Source organism: Myotis daubentonii, chromosome 1 (assembly GCF_963259705.1).
Source record: "Myotis daubentonii chromosome 1, mMyoDau2.1, whole genome shotgun sequence".
In the NCBI taxonomy this organism is placed as follows: Eukaryota; Metazoa; Chordata; class Mammalia; order Chiroptera; family Vespertilionidae; genus Myotis; species Myotis daubentonii.
The window spans coordinates 177,557,903-177,581,292 of NC_081840.1; the positions used below are offsets into that span (position 1 = coordinate 177,557,903).

Sequence of the window (23,390 nt, forward strand, 5' to 3'; positions counted from 1 at the left end):
GGGGAGCTCCCCAACCCCATGATTGGCCCTGCTCTGTGCGTGACAGGGGGAGCTACCCAACAAACCCCCTGATTGGCCCTGCTCTGTGCATGACAGGGGGGAGCTCCCCAACACCCTGATTGACCCTGCTCTGTGCGTGACAGGGGGCAGCGCCCCAACCCCCTGATGAGCCCTGCTCTGTGCGTGACAGGGTACGGAGCCCCAACCCCCCTGATGGGCCCTGCTTTGTGCATGACAGGGGGCAGCGCCCCAACCCCCTGATCAGCCCTGCTCTGTGAGTGACAGGGGGTGGCGTCACAACCTCCCCATCGACCCTGCCTTGAGTGTGACAGGGGGCGGTGCCCCAACCCCCCAATCGGCCCTACCCTGAGCGTGACTGAGGGTGGCATCGCAATCTCCCGTTCTGCCCTGCTCTGTGCATGACAAATGGCGGCACCCCAACTCCCCAATCGGCCCTGCTCTGAGCCCGACCAGGGGCTGCATCTAAGGATTGGGCCTGCCCTCTGCCACCCGGGAGCAGGCCTAAGCCAGCAGGTCATTATCTCCCGAGGGGTCCCAGACTGCGAGAGGGCACAGGCTGGGCTGAGGGACCCCCCCTTTTCCCCCCGAGTGCACAAATTTTTGTGCACCGGGCCTCTAGTCTATAATAATAAAAGTGTAATATGCTAATTAGACCGGACGTCCTTCTGGACAACCTTTCAGATGAAGCCCTGGCGGTGGCGGCAGTGGTGAGGCTGAGGCAAGGCCGAGGCAGAGGTGGCTGCTGTGGCAGGGCCCCCCCTCCCCCCCGAGCCCCTTGCATGAATTTCGTGCATCGGGCTTCTAGTTGAGATATAATTGACATAGAGCACAATATAATTATCTCAGTTACATATAGTGAAATGTTGATTGCAATAAGTTTAGTTACATCTATCATCTCTTATTTATACCATAAAAAAAAAGAAAGAAATGTGTGTGTTTTTTCCTGTAATGAGAACTTTTAGGGTCTACACTCTTAGCAACTTATAAATATTATCACAGAGCAGTTGTAACTGTATTCATAGTGTGCCATTCTTTAATGAAACAATCCAAATAGTAAATGGTAAGGATGCATAAGAGTCTACAGGAATTGATAGTTAAATAGTCTATATGTGACTCATTAAGAATTGATAATTGCCTTTTTATATCCCAAAGTTAAGGTGTTTTGTAGCCTAACTTTGAATTACAAGGATTTTTGCTTATCTACACTAATAAAAGAGAAAAATGGTAATTGGTGTACGACGCTACCCTTTTCATTGGCTAATCAGGGTTATATGCAAATTAACTGCCAACTAAGATTGGCAGTTAACTGCCAACAAGATGGCGGTTAATTTGCATATGTAGGCACAATGCAGGGAGGCGAAAGGGAAAGCAGGAAGAAGCCCCCTGCCACTGACAGTGATCGGAAACCCAGGGGGGAGCTAAGAGCTGGGGGGCAGGGCAAAGGCGGCCCCAGGGTCAGGCGCCTTTTCCGCCCTGGCCAGTGAGAGCAGGAAGTAGGGGTGGAGCCAGCGATGGGAGTTGGGCACGGTCGAAGCTGGCAGTCCCAGGAGCTAGGGGTCCCTTGCCTGGGCCTAAAGCGGAGCCCACGATCGCGGGGCCGCTGCAGCTGCGGGTCCCTGCTGCCCGGGCCGGACGCCTAGGCCAGAGGCGTTAGGCCTGCGCAGGGGCGGAGCCTGCAACCACGGGGAGCTGGGGGTCCCCTGCCCAGGCCTGACACCTCTGCCGGAGGCCTCAGGCCTGGTCAAGGGGCCGATCCGGTGATTGGTGATCGGAGGGTGATGAGGGTCAACTCCTCTGGCTGAGGCATCAGGCTTGGGCGGGGGGTGGAGCAAGCAATCAGAGGGAGATGGGGGTCCCCTGCCCAGGCATGATTCCTGGGCCAGAGGCCTCAGGCCTGGGCGGGGGCCAGAGCCAGTGATTGGGGGGAGATGGGGGTCCCCTGTCCAAGCCTGACACCTCTGGCGGAGGCGTCAGGCTTGGGCAAGGGGCCGATCAGGCGATCGGAGGGTGATGGGGGTCTACGCCTGTGGGCTCCCAGTATGTGAGAGGGGGCAGGCTGGGCTGAGGGACACTCCCCCCCCACACACACACCCAGTGCACGAATTTCGTGCACCGGGCCCCTAGTTAGCAGATAAAATAAATGAAAAGAATCTGATTGGAATTAAATACCAAATTACCCTTCTTTCTTTTTCATAGGCATGCATATCATTCTGTTTCAACTCCCCCCGTGTACCCTCCTAAAAATGACCTGAAACTACATGTGGCAACTTCCTCTCTCCAGAGTTCGGACGCTGTCATCATCCATCCGGGAGCCATGCTGGCGATGCTGGACCTCCTGGCCTCTGTGGGGTCAGTGGCACAGCCAGAAGTAAGCTTGGTGCTGTCAGCTCCTTCTGTCTTTAATGAGTTTTCGAAAGGATGTGGGTTTGCCTGCATGAGCAAGGGAGTGGGGTCAGAAAGGTAGGAAGGGATGTGAAACCATTCCATATCACATATCCAAGTAGGTAAAGGAAAAAATACAGGGTTTTCTATTAATTTTCAGTAATTTATATTAGTTTTCAGTAATTTTATTAGTTTTCTTCATGAGTGATAGCTATGAATGTTTTAGAATATAATTCATTTGACAAATACAGCCAAGGTGGTTATTTTTGGTGTGAAAATTATTGTTTTTCCTTATAAATCCTGCTCAGCAGTGGACATTGTTAGTAAGTAGTACAGAAAGAAAAGTGACCAAAGATACCACTTTGAAGGCATTTATCTGTTTTGACTTGTAACAGTCAAAAGTTTGGGTGACCTGGAGTTAGGTTGACAAATCTTGTTAAAATGTATGACCTCTAAGACCTAAAATGTCATAAATGTAAATAATAGGACTTCCTTTAAACTGGCTATTTGCCCACCATGAAAAGACTTCACAGCCACCATTTCTATAAAAATAAAAATACTATTAGCTATACAGTCATATATATAAAAGGCTAATATGCAAAGTGTCCCTGCGGAGGTTCAACCAGGAGACCGGGAGTTCTATCTCTTGCTATAACATGTGCTGACCCCCAGGGGATGGTGCAGAACAAAGGAAGGCCCCAGCTGGCAGCCAGGAAGGGGAGGCTCTGGCCAGCAGCCGGAAGGCCCCGATCAGCCTTGATCGCCAGCCAGGCCTAGGGACCCTACCCGTCACAAATTTGTGCACCGGGTCTCTAGTGTAATATAAAAGACTTGGAAGAGAATTGAGTCCAGCTGGTAATGCCAACAAAATGAGAATGGCAAGAGTTTGCCCAGCCTCTGGAGCCTTTGTGTCACTAAGCCAGCCACTTAATGAACCGGAAAGTAATTCACAGCATCTTGAGACCTTGAATTAAAAGGTGTGCTTCATGTGGAGAGAACTGTCACCTTTCTTACTAAGAATGCCCTGGTGGTGTGGATTTTTTTGTCAACTTTAGCATGCTTTGGACCTCCAACTTGCCGTGGCAAATATTTTACAAGCCCTGGTGCACACAGAGAGAAACCAGCAGGTCATGTGTGAGGCCGGACTTCATGCGCGACTGCTGCAGCGGTGCAGTGCCGCCCTGGCTGATGAGGACCACGCGCTGCATCCGCCCCTCCAGCGGATGTTTGAGCGATTGGCCTCCCAGGCTCTGGAGCCCATGGTGCTGAGGTCAGTAGTTCTCTTTTTCACATTTAATAATTCACAATTAGTAACGACAGTTCCAAGAGTCTATATGCAAGAGCTCTTGCTTTAATGGACATATATATATTCAAGTATCTGTGGGAAGATCCAAAGCACAACTAAAATGGGCAAAATGCTCAAAGTGTAGTGCATACACACAGATAAATCTAGTTTTTAAAGAAGAGAGGATGTTTCTGTTTGTTGGTTATTTCTTCTACTTGAATTCAGCAAACACTTTCCTTTAATGTCATACTATATTTATGACTTGCACATACTTTAAGAACTTATTATATGTAAGGACTCTATGTTAAACAAGAACATATTATATGTAAAGACTCTATGTTAAACTAGAAATACTTGTTTAACTTTTTTATTTTCAAATAATTACCAATTCAAAGGAAGTTATAAAGTTAGATCAGAGAGGTTCTCTGTCCCCTTTAACCAGTTTCCCCCAGTGGTAACATCTTATATAACTACTAGAGGCCCGTTGCATGAAATTCATGCACTGGGCGGGGGTGGGGGGCGTGTCCCTGAGCCCAGCCTGCACCCTCTCCAATCTGGGATCCCTCTCACAACCTGGGACTGCTGTCTCCAAACCGCTCGCCTGCCTGCCTGCCTGCCTGATTGCCCCTAACCACTTCTGCCTGCCAGCCTAATCACCCCCAACCACTCCCCTGCCAGCTTGATCGATGCCTAATTACTCCCCTGCCGGCCCTGTTGCCCCAACTGCCCTCCCCTGCAGGCCTGGTCGCCCCCAACTGCCCTCCCTTGCTAGCTGGTTGCCCCTAACTGCCCTCCCCTGCTGGCCTGATCACCCACAACTGCCCTTCCCTGCAGGCCATCTTGTGGCTGTGGGCACCACCATCATTGAGGGTATGGCACTCAATTAGCATATTCCCTCCTTATTGGCTGTGGGTGCTGCCATCTTTGAGGGTGGGGCAGTATATTAGCATATTTTCTCCTTATTGGCTGTGGGCGCCACCATCTTTGAGGGTGGTATAGTCAATTAGCATATTCCCTCATTGGCTGTGGGTGCCACCATCTTTGCAATGGCGTGAGGGTCAATTAGCATATTCCCTGTTTATTAGATAGGAAACACAACATCAAAAGCAATAAATTGACCCTATGTAAGGCCTTGATGATACCAAGATGAACAAGATAGTCCCACCCTCTTCTTCCATCATCTTATGGATATGTTCAGAATCCTTCAGAGAGGAAGGTAGAGGGAGAGAGAGATTGAAACATCAATGATGAGAGAGAATCATTGATCAGCTGCCTCCTGCATGCCCCCTCACCCAGCCATGTGCCCTTGACTGGAATCGAACCCGGGACCTTCAGTCCTCAGGCGACACTCTATCCACTGAGCCAAACCTGCTAGGGCTGCTTTTGTATTTTAACTGATGTGTTATAATTCAGTAACTCCTATTTTGTGTGTGTTTGGTTTATGATTTATGTAATATTCTCAGTCAAGGAATAACTTTGCTTTGTTTTTTCTTTAGGGAGTTTTTGCGTTTGGCAAGTCCATTAAATTGTGGTGCCTGGGACAAAAAACTGCTAAAACAATATAGAGTCCATAAACCAAGTTCACTGAGTTATGAGCCAGAGATGAGAAGTAAGTTGACTTTGAAGTTTCTTTTTTTTGGTTGATTTTATAAATGTGGGGGATCAATATTATTTCAAGAAGTTTGACTATGATAGAAAGGAAAGAAGAGTTCACTGTTGTTTTTGTTTGTTGTTAGTTAAATGTAGAAACAAGATCTGGTTGAGTGACTGAAGGGGGTTGGGGAGTAATCATTGATGTAATAAGTGAGATCCAGAGGAGATTTTTAATTACTTGCAGAATAATCCTTGGGTTGTCAGAGGTAATACTTCTTTTCCAAAGGATTCATAATTACTTTGCCTTTCTTTACTAGCCTTTCTTGCCTGGACTAAAGAATGTTGATTGGAATATTAACAGGACAGCTGCTACAGGAGGACATGAAGAACAGGAAATTAAAAATACTGATTAAAGTAGTTGAGCTACACCAAGGAGTATAGGCCAGATAGGGAAAGACGTGAAGCCAAGCAGTGAATGATAGGCTGGGAGGAAGAGGATGATCACTAGTCAGGAGAATAATGGCTCAACCAAAAAGCAAATGTAGTGAGAGAAATGGAACGAGAAAACTGGAAAAATGGGGTGGAACAATGGCAGCTAAAATTAGAGCAGTGAAACAAGCAGAGGACCGTGCCCAAATTGCTCTGAGGGAATTAGAGGTGAAGCTCACTGGGGGAAAAGGAGTCTCATAAAACTGAATGTGAGGTGTTAGGTGGTTTGGTCACGTGGACTTTGATATCCCAGTGCATTGCAAGAATCATTACAGAGAGGATGGCTGAGAATGAAATGCCAACAATAGGAGAAGGCAGTTTCTTGGGGAGGGGGAAGGCAGTAGTATTGGTGATGAACTCCAAGCAGAGAAGTTCTTGCATCAGGCCGATAGAATGGTGATAGAGGCGGCTAGCAGAATGTAGGCCTGCCTACCCACCTGACATGGAGAAGCAACAGATTTCCATCCACTCAAAAGCTATGATGGTGTTCTCAGTAGACACCTCATCTGTACCAGATTTCTTGGTTTTTTACTGTATAATTTATTTGGTGTCATTGTTAGCCACAGTGATAAGGTATTTGTTTTGATGGATTGGAGTGACCATTACTAGTGAAGCAGGGAAGAATAAAACCTAGCAAAGTAGACTGGCTGCTGTGAAAGAACATAGTGCTCATTTAGTTCAGCCCTTCTTGTTCAGGTGTGAATCCGAGCTTCAACAACCTTCAGTCATTATTTCAGTCTGAATTTTTCCCCCTGAAAATTATTATCCATTTTTAGTGAATACTGTATTTTGAAAACTTTAAGATTTTTTTGAGTTCCAACACAATTTTATTGAAAAACAAAAAGTATTGCAGTTTTTTATATTAATTAATATACATCTCTTAGATGTATGTATATTTTTTGTTACTGTTGTTTTTATACTTTACACAGTTGCTTAGAATTGAGTTGTGATTTGCTTTGTAAAGAATAGAAATAAAAATAGTTTATCTTGGAGAATATTGAACTGTGTTTATGGTTGAGCCTAAGTGCTTAACACATTTACAGGGGAAACAGTTACATTCATGTAATTTATCCCAAGAGGGAGTATCTTCTTCATTAAATTTGTAATCCATATCTGAAAAATAGAACTGTTTGAAGTCTGTCTTTTCATTCTTGAAATTATCATTTACATGCCTATAGAAATTTCTTAATTTAAGTACTTTGTGATCACATATTTAATTTTAATAGTTAGAAGAATTAAAAATGGAGAGAAAATGGAAGAAATTTCTGCCATTTATCTCTGATTTTTTCCATAAGAAAGATGACCTGTTTCGTTTCATATAATGCTTCTAGAATATTTTGTTTTTTTCTCAGAAAAAAATCCTATATGCAGATCAACCGAATGGCAGAACGACCTTTTTTTTTTTGGGGGGGGGGGGGGCGGGCAGCGAGCAGGCTGCGCCAGGCCAGCCAAGGCACTTGCCAGCAGGCAGAGTGAGGGAACAGTGATGGGGGTGGGGGGTCGGTGACCAGCGGTGGTGAAGGGGCCCGCCTGGTCGCCTCCTGCAAAGGGAGGCCACCAGCACGGCCACAGTAGGATGACGGGCTGGGCTGATCCCACAGAGAAAGACCGGCAGCGGCAGGGTCATGGGGTGATGCTGGTCCATCCTGCAGTGAAACGCCAGTTGACAGCCACAGCGGGATGATGGGGGCGGCGCTTCCCCCCTGATCCTGATTGCCCACAGAGGGAGGCCAGACTGCAGTTTAGGCCCTCTCAGTAGGACATCCCCAGAGGACTCCTGGACTGTGAGAGGGTGCAGGCCGGGCTGAGGGACTCTCATTTACCTCCCCCCCAGCAGGAATTTTTGTGCACTGGGCCTCTAGTAATAAATAATTTTGTGACTTAAAAGTATAATCAGGTTTTTATAAAAGCCATTAACCATAATTTATTATTGAATTATATTGTAACAGGGGCTGGAATAGTGGTTATTGGTGCTCTGGTTTCCAACATTTCTACAATGTGCTTATTACTTTAGTAATATGTAAAAAAAGGAAACATGGGCTATTTAAGTTTTAAAATGAACATAAAGTACATTAAAACTGTAGTTTATAATAAAAATAAATCAGCCTTGTAAAGTCATTATTTTAGAAACCTATGTGATACTTTTTCCAAGAAATTGTCTTTGATTTATAGGTAGTCTGATCATGTCTATGGAAGGTCTGGGTTCTGATAATGTCTTCAGCTTACATGAAGATAACCACTATCGGATAAGCAAGAGCTTGGTAAAATCTGCAGAAGGGAGCACTGTACCCCTGACCCGGGTAAAGTGTCTGGTCTCCATGACAACTCCACATGACATCAGACTTCATGGGTCTTCAGTTACTCCAGCTTTTGTTGAATTTGACACATCCCTTGAAGGGTTTGGGTAAGGAATTTACAAGGTAGCCAAGCCTTATTATGTTTTTTATGATTCATACTTGCCTTTGACAAATAGATCTTTGGTTTTAAATCTACTTAGTTAAAATATACTATATACTGTTTAGTTTCAAATTATTCAGTTCTTGATCATGTTAAGAGTAGTTTTGTTTGTTTTTTACTGTATAATTTATTTGGTGTCATTGTTAGCCACAGTGATAAGGTATTTGTTTTGATGGATTGGAGTGACCATTACTAGTGAAGCAGGGAAGAAAAAAACCCAGCAAAGTAAACTGGCTGCTGTGAAAGAACATAGTGCTCATTTAGTTCAGCCCTTTTTGATTATTTTTTTGTTATTTTAAATTACTTATTATAAATTAATTATTTTAAATTACTTATTCTGCATTACTTATTTTAAATTACTTTATTTTAAAGTTATCACCATAACTTTATATGGTATTAGAGTCATCAAACTAAAGCCCAAAGTTCAAATATGTTTGTAAATTATATTTTGTTGTAAATAAAGTTTTATTGTAACACAGCCACACTCAGTAAACTATGTATTGTCTTTGGCTGTTTTCATGCTGGAGTGGCAAAGTTGAGTAGTTGTGAAAGAGACTATCTGGTCTGCAAAGAGGAAAATATTTATGGTCTGGTCCTTTCCAGAAAATGTTTACCAGCCTCTAATTTAAAATTAACATAATAAATTTATGGGTAATATGCAAATCAAAATCAGATTAAAAGTTCTTTGACTGGGTTTTATTATCCTCTCCCTCAAAATACCTATCTTAGTATCTCATACATTATAAATATTCAGTGACTATCACATCAAATAAATAAATTTTTTTAATTGGCAGAAAAGGTTGTAGTAGCAGAAGCAACAGTAAAGAATCTGTAGAGAATCTAGAAGAGTTTATAAAGTCCATCAACCTTGAAATGGACACAGATGCTAATAGAACAGATCTACATCTATACTATAGTTATTTGTGGGATTCTTATACGTTGATCTAAAACTATAAATTTTATTTTAAGATTATCATAGTTTTTCATTGAATAGTAGATTCAACCACATTTAGGAATAGGCAAAACTAATCAGAATGGTCGTAATAGGAGAGTGACTCACTGGACGAGACACAGGGAGTTTTTCTACGGTAATAAAATTGTTTCAATGTCTTGAACAGAATTATATGTTGGTACATTTACCATATACAAGTTATACTTTTATTTTTTTAAAAAATTTAAATGTCAAATGATGCTATTGGAGATTTTATGTTTGTTTATTTTTAATCCTCACCCAAGGATATGTTTTTGTTGCTTTTTTTAGAGAGAGAGGAAGGGAGAGACAGAGAGACATTGATTGATTGTCTCCCATGCACACCCCAACTGGGGATATTACCCACAACCTAGGTATGTGCCCTGAAGGGGAATCAAACCTGCCACCTTTTGGTGAATGGGATGATGTTCCAACCAACTGAGCCACCTGGCCAGGACTCTGTATGAGATTTGTAAAGTATTATCTTTCCATACTCTCACATAATTAAAAGAAGAGGGAAACTTTGTTAGGCACCCAGATTTATTCCATGATCTTTTTATCTCTCGATACCCCTTAAGAAATGGTAGTTCATTTCACAGTGGTGAGTGCATAGTGATAACACAGGAAAAAGTTGATCTCTAATATGTACGTCATCTTTTCTTTAATAGATGCCTGTTCCTGCCCAGTTTGGCCCCTCATAACGCCCCTACAAACAGTGCTGTTACAACAGGTCTGACTGATGGGGCTGTGGTCAGCGGCATTGGTTCTGGTAAATATTACTTTCTTTGTTTATGTGTCCTTTTTTTAGTAGATTATATTGTATTTGGAGTTCATTGCTATTTTTTTTATTGTAAACATGACTCAACATAAACTCTTTTATTGTTATTTTACTATTTTTACTTTAGGTGAAAGATTCTTTCCTCCTCCGTCTGGCTTAAGCTACTCTAGCTGGTTTTGTATTGAACATTTTAGTTCTCCTTCAAATAACCATCCTGTCAGACTTCTGACTGTTGTGCGCCGAGCAAATTCTTCTGAGCAGCATTACGTGTGCCTTGCCATAGTTCTGTCAGCAAAAGACCGATCTCTGATCGTTTCCACCAAAGAGGAGCTACTCCAGAACTATGGTTAGTATCTGTCTTTTTCTTTTTGCTTCTTATGATCATTAAAAGTCCTAAAGTTCATTATAATATTAATTTTTTCCCATTTAAATTATTATAGAATAGAACAGGTTATATGAAGTCTTGCATGTATTGTTTACCAGTAAATTTTAAGGCACTTTTAAAAGAGACTTAGAAAGCAGTGGAGAGAGTCCCTAAAATAAGGATTCATCTCTACTTGCCAAGAAAAGCACAGCCTTTGCTAGGAAAGCAGGTTCCTTGTCTGGTATATTTTAGTAAGGATCTTCATTGGCTGTGAATTCTGCTTAACTAATGAATATTCATTGAGCATATGTGCCACTGTGCTAGCCATAATAACACTTAAATTACTTTATCCATCACTTACCTTCAAGACTTAATACATATCACTTAGTCCTAATTCCATAGTTCCCTTCCACAAGCCATAACATTGCATTGCTATACAGAGGAACTTCAAACTCAAGACATGCATGAAGCTCTTTCTGAATTATCTAAATAACATAAAATATGCATCTCAGTTTACTGAATTTTCTTTACTGTGATTATAACACTTGTATAAAAATATACCTCTTTTTATCTAATTTTGTCTTAACTAAATAAATAAAATGCCACATATTGCTAAACTTGTGGTTGTGTCCAAATATTAATTGAATATGAATGTTAGCTTCTCAGTTTGATTGTAAGGCTTCTTGCTTTACTTAGTATTCTTCATCATGACTAGTACAGAGTTAGGCATCAATGCATTAAATGCTTTAAAGTTTTTGTTAGGACTCTATTTGCCCCTTCTGTGGCATTTGACCCTGTTGATAGTTTTGTCTTAATTAAAACGGTCTCCAGTCTTAAAATTTGGGATACTTGTTCTTTCACTATTTCTCTGACCTCTGCAGTGTTCTTCAACAGCTTTCTCTTCCATCTTTCCCTTAAAATTAGTATTGCCCAAGGTTTCCTCATTAGTCTTCATATTCAATCTGTTCTTCATGAGAAAAAAAAATCATCAATTTTAGTTAGTGTTAAGTCTTTAGATCTTTTTATCCCAGGGACTCAGAGAGTAAAATTTTTTTATATGTTTGTGTCCTAGGATTTATATATTTCAACTGCATATTAGATATCTTCATATGAAGAGCCTTCCTGTAAACAACTTACACTGTAATGTTTCTATTTTATAAAACCTGCATCTCCTTCTATTCTCCTGTCTTGTGGAGACCCCCACTACCAGTTAGCCCAGCTTATACCCCTCATGTCTACCTTGAAAAATACCACTTCTTTCATGAAGTGTTCCTGTATTATGTTTCCTTAATATTTCTTGAAAGTTTTTCTTCCTTCTTATGCCCACTGCCATAGTCCTTGTTTAATATTCTTTGTTATTTATCTGGCCTTAATAGATTTTAATTATTTACTTTGTTTTTGTCTATCTACCTTACAAGAATTCTAAGTTCCTACATACAATTTATAACCTTGGTAATCTAGGTAGCCTGCCAGCTAAAGCAGTACCTAGCACATAGAATGCCAACAGGTATTATTTAAAAATACAAAGGAATGAATGAGAAGAAAGAAAAATAAAGGAAAAAGGAATATGAAAGGTTTGAAGGAGAAACAATGAGGAAAGTAAATGAAGAATTTGGAAAGAGGGTAGAATTTAATGGGAACATTAAGGATTAGATCCTAGGGTGTTTCAGTAAACCAGAATAGTGTTTTCTAACTCTATAGATTTTCACTAAATGTAATGTGCAAGACTACTATAGTCCATATATCACTAGAAATTATATCAACCTATACATATGATGTTGCTACTACGAGGGTCCATCCTCTGAACAGCTACAGCCCCATTAAGATGTCTAGGAAATTAAGAGTTGTCAGAAACCAGTTGGCTCACCAAGATGTCCTGACACTGTTGAATACTGGGTATGTCTTAGTTTAAGCCTGAGTCAGAATGTGAAACTCAGAAAATTTTAGAAGTAATCTGTATATATAAAAGCCTAAGCAACCATTACGACCTAACGACTGGAACGACCGGTCGACCAATTGCTATGGTGTGCACTGACTACCAGGGGGCAGATGCTCAATGCAGGAGCAGCCCCCTGGTGATCAGTGTGCTCCCACAGCCAAATCCCATGGCCAGCCAACCTTCCCCGGTCCCTCCCCATCCGGCAGGCCCCATCCAGCAGCCAGCAGGCCCCGGTCAGCCCGGCCCCAATCAGGATGGGTGAGATGGCTCCGATAGGCCCTGACCTCTGCCAGGCCTAGGAACCCCACCCATGCATGAATTTTGGCACCGGGCCTCTAATATTTTCTATAATCCCCAAGAAGAGGTAGTCCGTTAATGAGGACAGGGAGAGGGAAGAGTTCCTGGTTTTGCCTATACTTTTGGTCTTCTTTTTTCACATCCTTTCAAAACTAGATCTTGCTTTTCGCCTAGTTCCGTGGTTGGCAAACCACGGCTCGCAAGCCACATGCGGCTCTTTGGCCCCTTCAGTGTGGCTCTTTCACAAAATACCACGTGCGGGTGTGCACGTACAGTGCGATTGAAACTTCGTGGCCCATGCGCAGAAGTCGGTATTTTGTGGAAGAGCCTGTATTTTGTGGAAGAGCCACACTGAAGGGGCCAAAGAGCCGCATGTGACTCACCAGCCGCATTTTATCAAGCCGCAGCTTGCCAACCCCTGGCCTAGTTTATTTAAGTCTGTTCCTAAGTTAGGTCACCTGTGGAGAAGATTCTGTCTTTGTAGTAGTTTTAACTCATTAATAGATGTATATTCTGAATTGGCATTTCAACACATGCAGATATTTTAAGATTCAAAAAATATAAATTAATATTTTATTTATAGTTATTTCTGCATATTATTTAAAGTTTTAACTTTCAGTATATTTACTTGTCTCTGCTGCTTGTACTGAAAAATGGTAGGTCTGCTTTAAGTTACATGGTTACATATTAGCTCTCTCTCTCTTTTTTTTTTTTTTTGCTTAAAGTATTACAAAGGGTATTACATATGTGTCCATTTTTCCCCCCCCGCCCTAGATAGTCCCCTAGTCTCCCCTATCCCCCAGTGTCTTATGTCCATTGGTTATGCTTATATGCATGCATAACAAGTCCTTTAGTTGATCTCTTACCAGATTAGCTCTTTTACAAAAAAAAGATTTGAGGGGGGAATAGGTTTTTAACATCTGGATTTCTGTTGTTCCCCTCCCCTTCTTGAATAGTTAGGAAAGGTAAATTAGTATTAATTAACTTAACATTATGGTTAAATTAATAATAACCCATTATTTCCTAGTGCAATCTGGCAGCATATTGGGTAGCAGAGAGAAGCCAGATTAGAGTCAGGAAGTGATTGCAGAATGTTAGCAAATCACCAGACTTATCTGGTGAAGTGGAGAACTTGGATCATCAAATACTTTTCCATTCCATAAATCATCTTACTACCAGCTATTGTCAGGTCAGGGTCAGGACTGTACACTCACAAACGAAGAACAGATAGTTGTCCCTTTGCATCACTGAGTAGAGCATATAGCAAGAATATAATTTAAAATTTTTTTGGTCTTTTTTTTAAACCAGTGCTATAATCAAATGTATGTTAAGGTAGAATTTAAAAAGACCCTTTATATAGCTAGTCTCTTTTTGTTTATCATAATTGTATTTTATTGTCTACTTAACCTTATTTATTTTTATTTCATTAGCTATTATAACTTTATTTGGTTATAACTACATGTATTTTGAGAAGAAAGCAAAAGCATATCCCAGGTTTTCCTTTTTATAAGTACTGCACGCTAACCGATTGCGCCACTGGAGCTCTGGTTTTGCTTTTTAGTACAGATGAAGTTACTGAACAAATAGGATATTTTCATTGACATCGTCATCATATTATTTTAACATAAAGTCAAGATCTAGATATGAATACTCGTTAGAATGAGGATAACGTTGAGTATTTTTTTATTTCTTAGTTGATGATTTTAGTGAAGAATCCTCTTTTTATGAGATTCTCCCATGCTGCGCTCGCTTTCGTTGTGGAGAACTAATAGTCGAGGGGCAATGGCATCATTTGGTTCTGGTGATGAGCAAAGGCATGCTCAAGAACAGCACTGTGGCCCTGTACATCGATGGACAGCTTGTCAGCACTGTGAAGGTGAGCAACCCTGCACTTGGAAAGCTCAGCCTGCTTTAGAGTGTCTGTGTGTTTGCAGGGGTATTTTTTAAATTGTCTTAATTTTAAATTGACCTTTTATTTGAACAATATGTTAGAGTCATGTGGCTGGCTAGTTTCTATCACTTCATTCGAGAAGAATGGAAAGGAGAGGTTACAAAATAAAGAATTACTGAATACGTCTGTGATTGAACCAGACTGCAGAGTGCTTTTTCACAACAGAGAAACCAGTTGAAGGATGCCTAAATAAATTATGAGCACACTTTTTTGTCACTTCTTTGTTATTATTGTATGCAGCCAGTAGATTCTATATTCTTTAGAGCTAGAATTGTTTTTATTCATCTTTATTTTCAGATCACCCAGATTAGTCCCAGGAGAGAGGCAAGAGAGGTGCATTAACCAGTAAAGAATAAGAAGTTTCTTTTTTTGAATCAGGATAAAGACTGCTAGTTACTCTCTATAGAACTCAACTAGCAAACACTTAAAATTCTTTAATTTCTAAAAGTTAGTGCCCATTTTTATAGAGATAATCACTTAAAAGAAGTAGTAAAGGCAAAGTCTGTCCTTTTGTGTGAATTAATGATTAAAAAGTAGTGAAATCAGCAGCTTCCTTGAATATAGTTCCTTCCTTAATGATACTTGTTTTTGGCGTCGTGTGTCAGGAGGATAAATGCTAAAATGCACTTTGTGAGAATAGTCTTTTTTATTTTTTGTACACACAACTGCATTTGAAATGGGTTTGCAGATTCTCTAGTAGGTTGTTCCTCATTATTTTTAGTATTCTTGAAAATAAAAATGTCCTCAGCTTCGAGAATTGACAGATAGGAGATTTATGATGGATATATCTATGTTATCATCATCACTGTGCCTGTGAGAAGCTAGACTCCTGTGAAGCCAACGATAGTTCATGTGTTGCTCTTCATAGTCATACTATTTACAACACTAGGAACTGTTCTTTAGTATGTGGAATAATAGATGATCTGAAACTAGGACAAATGTACCTCGTTCTGTGAAATGATGAAAGCTGCTCACACAATAAGATGCAACTTGATTTCATTATCTATTGTACTCTATGTATTTATTATAAACAAATTGAATGGTAATTTAATCAACATGTCAGTAAACAGTAGTGTAACTTCAAATCTCAGAATGTATTTTCCATTGAGATTAAAGTGTGTGTATAAATTATAACAGACAATAGACTATTCGCTTTTCTAATATTTTAATAGCACTTTACCCATTATGAAACACTTTCCATGAATAATTTCATTTGACACACTCACATTGAAGGTAACATAGCTAATTTAAGTCTACTTGAATTCCATAGTTGGAAAGCTGTTTTTATATCAACCCAAAAATTTCATAGACGCATCATTAATTTGATATGCAAACCAACCAGACAGTAACAGTCTCCCTATATTTGATTATTGCTCTTTCTAGCATTAGATTGTTTATCTGTATTGGGAGTTGGATAACTCATTTCCAACTTTCACATTAGGGTCCAGAATCCTGACTTGCCCTTATCTTTCTCAACCCAATAGTTTTGGTATGTTTATAAGATTATATGACCTTGAGATAATGAAAATATACAGTAAAAATGCTTATTTTCCTGGGAAAAGTTGTTTTTGTGTGTGTGTGTCATAGCTCACACACTTACTTTTGTTTTCTTTATAGCTTCATTATGTTCACAGTACTCCTGGGGGTTCAGGTTCTGTAAATCCTCCTGTGGTCAGCACAGTCTATGCATACATTGGTACTCCACCTGCCCAGCGCCAAATTGCTTCACTGGTTTGGCGACTAGGACCCACACATTTTTTGGAAGAAGTTTTACCTCCTTCAAGTGTCACTACCATTTATGAACTAGGACCAGATTATGTTGGAAGCTTTCAGGCTGTATGTATGCCATGTGAGTAACTTATTCTTTCTTCTTGAAGTTGTATGAAGCTTAACTACTAAAGTGTAGATGCATGAATAAAGTACATGTGTGTATATAGGTTATACATTGTTTATCTAAAAAAGGGGGGAGTTCTGTATTTTTCTTCAGCACGATGCTATTGATGACTCACTCCTCTTCACACTGTTCTCCTCCACTGATTATAATATACTTTCCTGATTTTTTCTTCATCACTAATTTTCCAGTTTCTCTTACTGGCTCTAGGATGTAGGTGTACATTCTCATTAAAAGTCTAACCTCAGCCTTATCCTCTTTCTGTTATTTCTCCTATTACATGAAGCAGTTTAAAATGTGTCTAGTCTTGTTAAAGGAAGGAATGATAGGTCCAGAAAACACACACATATATTCTTGAGGTTAGAGCAGTTAACATAAACTTTTCTCATCCCTTTACTGCTGCTGTGTACTTTTTGTTATCCTTTCTCCCGAAGAGAATTTAGAGTCAAAGAAACTGATGTGGTACTCTTTCCAAATGTCTTCCATCCCTTGTTCTCATCTACCAAGGTTCTCAGAAGTTAGGACAAGTATATTGTACATGGTGATAATACTATGGCTAAGTCATTTGTCTTTCACTCATGTTCTGATTTAGATAGTATCTGTAATAGCTAACACTTCTTGATCACTTAAGTGCTGAATAAGTTAATACACCTGAAAGATATAGCTGTTCTGAGCCTTTCACATTTTATTCATCTCCTCAAAATACTGGGAGTTAGGTACAGTTGTTTTCATCCCCATTTTACCGATGAGGAAACTGGAGCAAAGGGATATATAGCTACACAGCTTTTAAGTGATACAGTAGAGATTCAAACTTAACCCATCTTACATACTCTGCTGTGCTGTCTAGAAGGATACAGAGAGGTGGCGATGAGAGCTCTGGTTGGGGAGGAGGCTAGGGCCGAAAGCTCATGGACATTTCACTCATTTTCTTTTCCTTTGAACCTGGGGAATGGGTTTTGTGTTTTGTTTGATAATTAAAACTCTTCCTTTGCATTATGTTATATGTTAAGCATATTTTTAGAGTGAAACTTGGAATGAAAAGCTCTGTGACTAGATGATTTCCCTATTTCCTAGTTAAAGAAATAATTGAAGAGCTGAAAATTAAATAAAAGTTTTTCAATTTTGTTCCCTTGTTCCACTTTAAAAGATTTTCAAGTTTGCTGATTTAAGAATGATAAGAAGACTAAAATTCTTGTTAGAATAATGATTTTGAAAGGATTATTTTTCTTTTGAAGGTAAAGACGCAAAATCTGAAGGCATAGTGCCATCTCCTGTGTTATTAGTGCCAGAGGAAAAGGTGTCATTTGGCCTCTATGCACTCTCCGTGTCTTCCCTAACAGTGGCAAGAATCCGGAAGGTGTACAACAAGTTGGACAGCAAAGCCATCGCTAAGCAGGTGAGCACAATGATTTCCTGATGAGCTGGGACGGATTCTCCCTGGAAAGAAGTTTCAGAGCTTAGTCATGCGTACTGCCTAAGTCTGAGCAGGTGCTGAAATGGTGCTTTTTGTGTATTATTTATATCTGGTTTCTTTGGCTTTAAGCCAAAACCTATTTCGAAATTTGCTTAATTTGGAAAAGTAAGAAATGCCTTCTAAGTGCATGGTTTATAATCTTATGTTTTTATTGTCAATTTGAGAAATTGAGCTTAGAAAAATAAAGAAGACAATTGCTTTTTCTAAGGCTACAACTAAAGGTTTTTCTGGATCACCTACTATGTGCATCATTTTGTTCAGCACACATCAATGGGTAAAGAAAACATTCCTGCCTTTATGGTTCTTTCATTCTCATGGAGGAGACAGACAACAATAAAAAAGAAATAACCTGATGACAAAGTATGTTAGAAGGTGAAGAGTGCTAACGTAGGGAAGGAGAAAGAGATAAGATTATAGTTTTGAATAGAAAAGTCAGAGGAGGCCTCACTGAAGTGAAATTGGAACAGACTTGGAAAGGGATGAGGGAGCAAGCAATGAGAACATGGAGAATGGATGGGCTATAATTATAGGGTGGAGGGTCTTGTATTCTGGGAATATAAGTACTAATGCCATGAGGAAGGTGTGTGCCTGCTGCAGAGGCACATGTAGTGAGAGCACAATAACAGCAGGCCTGGCCGGTGGGAGAGGAACTCAGAGAGGAATGGTACTATATTGTTTAGAATTTATAGGCACTTGTAAAAGCATTTGCTTTACCTGAGTGAGATGGGAAGTATTATAGGGTTCCAGACAAAGGAATGTAATGTTATGACTTTTTAACCAGGATTACTATGCCTCCTATTGAGAATAGATTCAAGGGAGATAAAGGTAGAAGCAGGGAGATGAGTTTTGAGGCCAGTGTAATAATAATTCGTATGGGAGATGCTGATGATCATAATGGGGTGATAGCAGTGGCTGTGATGAGAAGTGATGATCAGATATGAGGTATATTTTGAAGATTGAGCTAACAGTTTTTGATGGCAGATTGGCTATGAATTGTGAGAGAAAGATAACTCCAAGGATTTTGCTCTAACAACAAGAAAAATGGAGTCAGTTTTTTCTGATTTGGAGAAAACTACAAGAAGAGTAATACTTCAGGGGCAGGAGGTATTGAGAGTTATGTTTTGGAGATGTTTGAGAAGCATATCAGACATGTTACTGAAGCTATCAGAGCCCATTGGGCATAGGAATCTGGGGTGAGAAAGAGTTTTGCCTGTCTAGATGGTCATAGATGGTATTTAAAGGCATGAGACTAGGACCCTGGACGGTTTTTCTCAGTGGTTAGAGCTTCACCTGCACACGTAAGGATCGAGGGTTCAGTCCCTGGCACGTGTGGGAGGCAACCAGTTGATGAGTCTCTCTCACATCGATGTCTCTTCCTCCCTCCTTTTTTTCTCCCTCCCTTCTACTGTCTCTGAAAATCAAAGGGAAAAAATATCCTTGGGTAAGGATTAACAAAACAAAACTTTTAAAAAACAAGCCATGAGACTAGGTTCACTCACCAAAGTGTAGATGTAAGTAGAGAAGAGGAAAGTTTTCAGGCTGAAGCCTGGGATGTTCCAGTGTTAGGAGTTGGGGAGATGAAGCAGAGCCAGATGAGAAGACTCAGGAGTAGCAGCCAGCAAGACAGGAGGAAAACTAAGAATACTCAACATTGGGTTTTGTAAGGTGGTCGTCCTCAGTGAGCTTGACAAGCTGTTTTGGTTGATGAGGGGAGGCAAAGCCCCAGGGGAAGGAAATCAAGAGACTGCAAGGAAAGGACTTGGGAACAGAAAGTATTGACAACTCTTGTGCAGAGGTTTGTATGTGAATATATTTACCATTTCTAAGGAACATAAACTTGGTTCTACAGGTAACAATAAAATTAAAGTCTTATGATTATATTTGCTTGAAAGCACATTGTGTGAGTGTGCGCGCACGTGCGTGCACACACAAAATTGAATATTTTATGTATATTCATAAAGTTTTGCATAATTTATGTGACATTTACTTGGTTGTGGAAATACTGTGAGGCAATGAGTGATAAGAACCTTTAAACCACGACAGAGTTTTATTCAAAAAGCTCCCTGAACTATTTCCCAAGATCCCCCCTCACCATCTTCATCTGAGTAGATTGTGTTTAACTTACTTTTTGTGAGTTTGCACACTTTTGGAAATGTTTGCACATTAAAAAAAGAGAAAGGAATGCTCATGTTTTTAATATTCTGGTAAGGAGAGAGAGAAAATTTGTTACCAAATTATGTCTCTTTTTTTTTTCTTTCCCAATCAAAATGTTCACACTGAAATCCTGCTATTTGCAACAGCATGGATGGACCCAGGGAGTATTATTCTAAGTGAAATAAGTCAGACAAATACCACAAGATGTCACTTATATGTGGAATTTTAAAAAATCAAAACAAATGAACAAACAAATCAAGAACAGACTCATAGGAACAAAATAATAAACTGATAGTTGCCAGATGGGAGGAGGTAGAGGAATGAGTGAAAAAGGTGAAGGGGCATATAGTAAATAATAGTGCAGTAATTTTGCACAGTGACAGATGGTTATTAGATTTAGAGTAATGAGCACATTGTAAGATATAGAAATGTCGATCACTGTGTTGTACACTTGAAACTAATATAATAGTGTATGTCAACAATACTTTAATAAGAAAAATGTTCAGGCTGTTCTTCTATGTTATATTTTTTTCCTTTCCTATTCTTCAGTTAGGCATTTCCTCCCATGAGAATGCCACTCCTGTGAAGTTGATACACAATGCAGCAGCACATCTCAATGGGCCCGCCCGGACGATTGGGGCCACTCTGATTGGATACTTGGGTGAGTCAAATCATCTTTGTTGTTCCAGACTTCTTTATTTACCTTCACATATACATTCACTTTCCTCACGTAAGGGGTGGTTCATCTTTTATAGCGGTGACCTGTAATGTTCTTGGAATGTTTAGAGACTAAAGTAATAATCTCAAACTCCAGTTCACGTTTAAAGTTATATGCTCATTAAACTTCCATTAACTTTTCCTCTTTTGTTAGCATTGATGAGCTCTTAACTGTATACTCCTGTGTAGTTTCAAGGTAAATATCACAGTACATTTAGGGACAGATGTAAAGACTTGGAAATAGTGATGATTGCTATAGGTTTGGTGCAGCAGGGGTGACACTCATGAGCGCTCCTATTATTTGGAATTGAGCTAGAAATAAGAGCTTTAGGGGTGTAAAGAGTGTGAGTCCAACTCTAATAAAAGTCAGAACTAGTGGACATTCTGCAGAGCCTTGTACCTGATGTCTGCTTAAAAAGAGTTGGTTTTTGGTTAGATAGTCTTGAGACATAATCTAACCAGACCACCCAAAATTCAGAGCCAGTAGTTATATATTTTAATTTGTAGATCAGTTCGTGATATTGGTGGTCCCTTTTTAGATTAACAAGAACAGTTAACAAGTTAGTGTTGTTCCAGTCAGAATCCTACGTGTTTATTAATCTTTGGCAATTTTTATTGTCTCAGTGATGTGCACATGACTATTTTTTTGTTTTGGTCATGTATTGCATTGATAAAAATGTTTTCTTTATGCTGAAGCACATGGTAGTTTTTTTATTATTATTCAGTTTAGCAAATCCTTACTGAGCACTGTGCTGTCTTTTGCAAAAATACAGCAGTGCTGTGGTATAGTAGAAAAAGCAGTGACTGAGGAGTTCAGATTGAACTAACCCTAACCCTAACCCTAACCTTCTAATCCCGACCCTAAACTTGAGGTCCCAGCCCCTGCTCTGTCAGGGTGTGGCATTGTGCCAGATACTTAAGCCCAGGTTTCTCATCTTAAACTAGTAACACTGGCCCTACTTACCTTAGAAGGTAGTTTTCAAAATCCAGTGTCATAAGGTATGAAAGTATTGTGAATACTTTAAAGGACATAGAAATATAAAATGCATATGAGTTTTATTTTTAAAAATCTGAATCTTGATCAGTGGGTAAATGAAATTTGAACAATGGCATTTTAAAATATAGCTGTGAATTTTTTTTTAATTGACCTAAAGTTAGACCCAGTGCTGTGTTTCCATGTAATTATGCTCTTCTGGGGTCACTGATGTGCTGTTACTCAGATTGCATAACTGGGAGAGCTTTGAGTAATGGGCAGTAATATGCTCTGCATGGCTAACCTCTAGGGAATATGTCATCTTGCAAGAGTGGCCTCTCCATCCCATTGCCTAGTTCCCAGAGTTAAAGTGCTTTTGCTCTCCCCAAGTTTAACCCCCAGCAGTTTCTAGTGAGGCATTCTCACTCCCCTCGAAATGCATTCCCAAGCCCTCTGTGCTTTTGAGTCTTAATGTTGCCCAAAGCCACACAGAAACATTTGCACTTGTTCTCAAACCCAGCTCTTCTCTGCTCACTACTAAGCTACCACGCTCCTCCCACTGATTACAATATGTTTATTGCCTTCTCCCAAATTCTACCTTCAAGATTTTTTTTAGAATTTTCTTTTTTGGATTAAAGGTCTTTTTAAAATATCATGTATAATTAATTAAATCTTCTTAAGATGATTTATTCAGTTCTTGTTTACATGGGGACTTTAATTTTTTTTTCCACTGTCTTTTAATCAGGAGTAAGAACATTTGTCCCTAAGCCTGTTGCCACTACTTTGCAGTACATTGGGGGAGCTGCAGCCATCCTGGGCCTGGTGGCCATGGCTTCTGATGTGGAGGGGCTCTATGCCGCAGTCAAGGCCCTGGTTTGTGTGGTCAAGAGTAACCCACTAGCCAGCAAAGAGATGGAAAGAATCAGGGGCTACCAGGTTTGTAACCATAAAGCTTTGCTCTCACTTTACTTTGCATAAAAAGAAAAACTAATTATTATTATTATTCTCATTTTTCTCAAACTCTGGAAGAATTATATTGACAAGTCACCTTTACAAGTTAGTAGTTTTTATTAAAACTAACACATCTCAAGGGAGAATGAGTTATCTTTTTTTTTAAATATATTTTATTGATTTTTTACAGAGAGGAAAGGAGAGAGATAGAGAGTTAGAAACATCGATGAGAGAGAAACATCGATCAGCTGCCTCCTGCACATCTACTACTGGGGATGTGCCTGCAACCCAGGTACATGCCCTTGACCGGAATCGAACCTGGGACCTTTCAGTCCGCAGGCCGATGCTCTATCCACTGAGCCAAACCGGTTTCGGCATGAGTTGTTATCTTTATTTTGGTTTATCTTTGTTATCCTATCTCATCAAATATCACTCAACCTTTGAATTAGGCTAAGTTATTTCAGTATAGCTTTGATATATTTGAATATATTTTCAGAACAATGGTTTACTGTGGTTTTTTTTTTGGAAATAAGACTGAAATGAAATAGGGTCATGCTACCACCTGCTCTGGAGACTGCCAGATCATTAATAGATGCAGAGCTCTCCCCATTTTCCTTATCTCTTCCCTCCACACCCAGTCATCTTTTATACACCCCCCTTGCTTACCTAGAGGAAGTGAGACCCACTGTACAGTAACTGTGCCA

At 40.0% G+C, this 23,390-nt stretch overlaps 1 protein-coding gene across 17 annotated transcripts in view; it reads left to right on the forward strand.

Moving 5' to 3' along the window:
- WDFY3 (WD repeat and FYVE domain containing 3) overlaps positions 1-23,390 on the forward strand; it is a 277,660-nt gene that overhangs the window by 160,435 nt on the left and 93,835 nt on the right. For all 17 annotated transcript variants that reach the window (XM_059666363.1, XM_059666352.1, XM_059666330.1 and 14 more), the window contains 11 exons: positions 2,218-2,389; positions 3,459-3,673; positions 5,185-5,297; positions 7,943-8,174; positions 9,866-9,966; positions 10,103-10,321; positions 14,270-14,451; positions 16,144-16,375; positions 17,653-17,813; positions 20,595-20,706; positions 22,481-22,671. In XM_059666363.1, the coding sequence (XP_059522346.1) occupies positions 2,218-2,389; positions 3,459-3,673; positions 5,185-5,297; positions 7,943-8,174; positions 9,866-9,966; positions 10,103-10,321; positions 14,270-14,451; positions 16,144-16,375; positions 17,653-17,813; positions 20,595-20,706; positions 22,481-22,671 (1,930 nt within the window). The remainder of the gene's footprint in view (positions 1-2,217; positions 2,390-3,458; positions 3,674-5,184; positions 5,298-7,942; positions 8,175-9,865; positions 9,967-10,102; positions 10,322-14,269; positions 14,452-16,143; positions 16,376-17,652; positions 17,814-20,594; positions 20,707-22,480; positions 22,672-23,390) is intronic.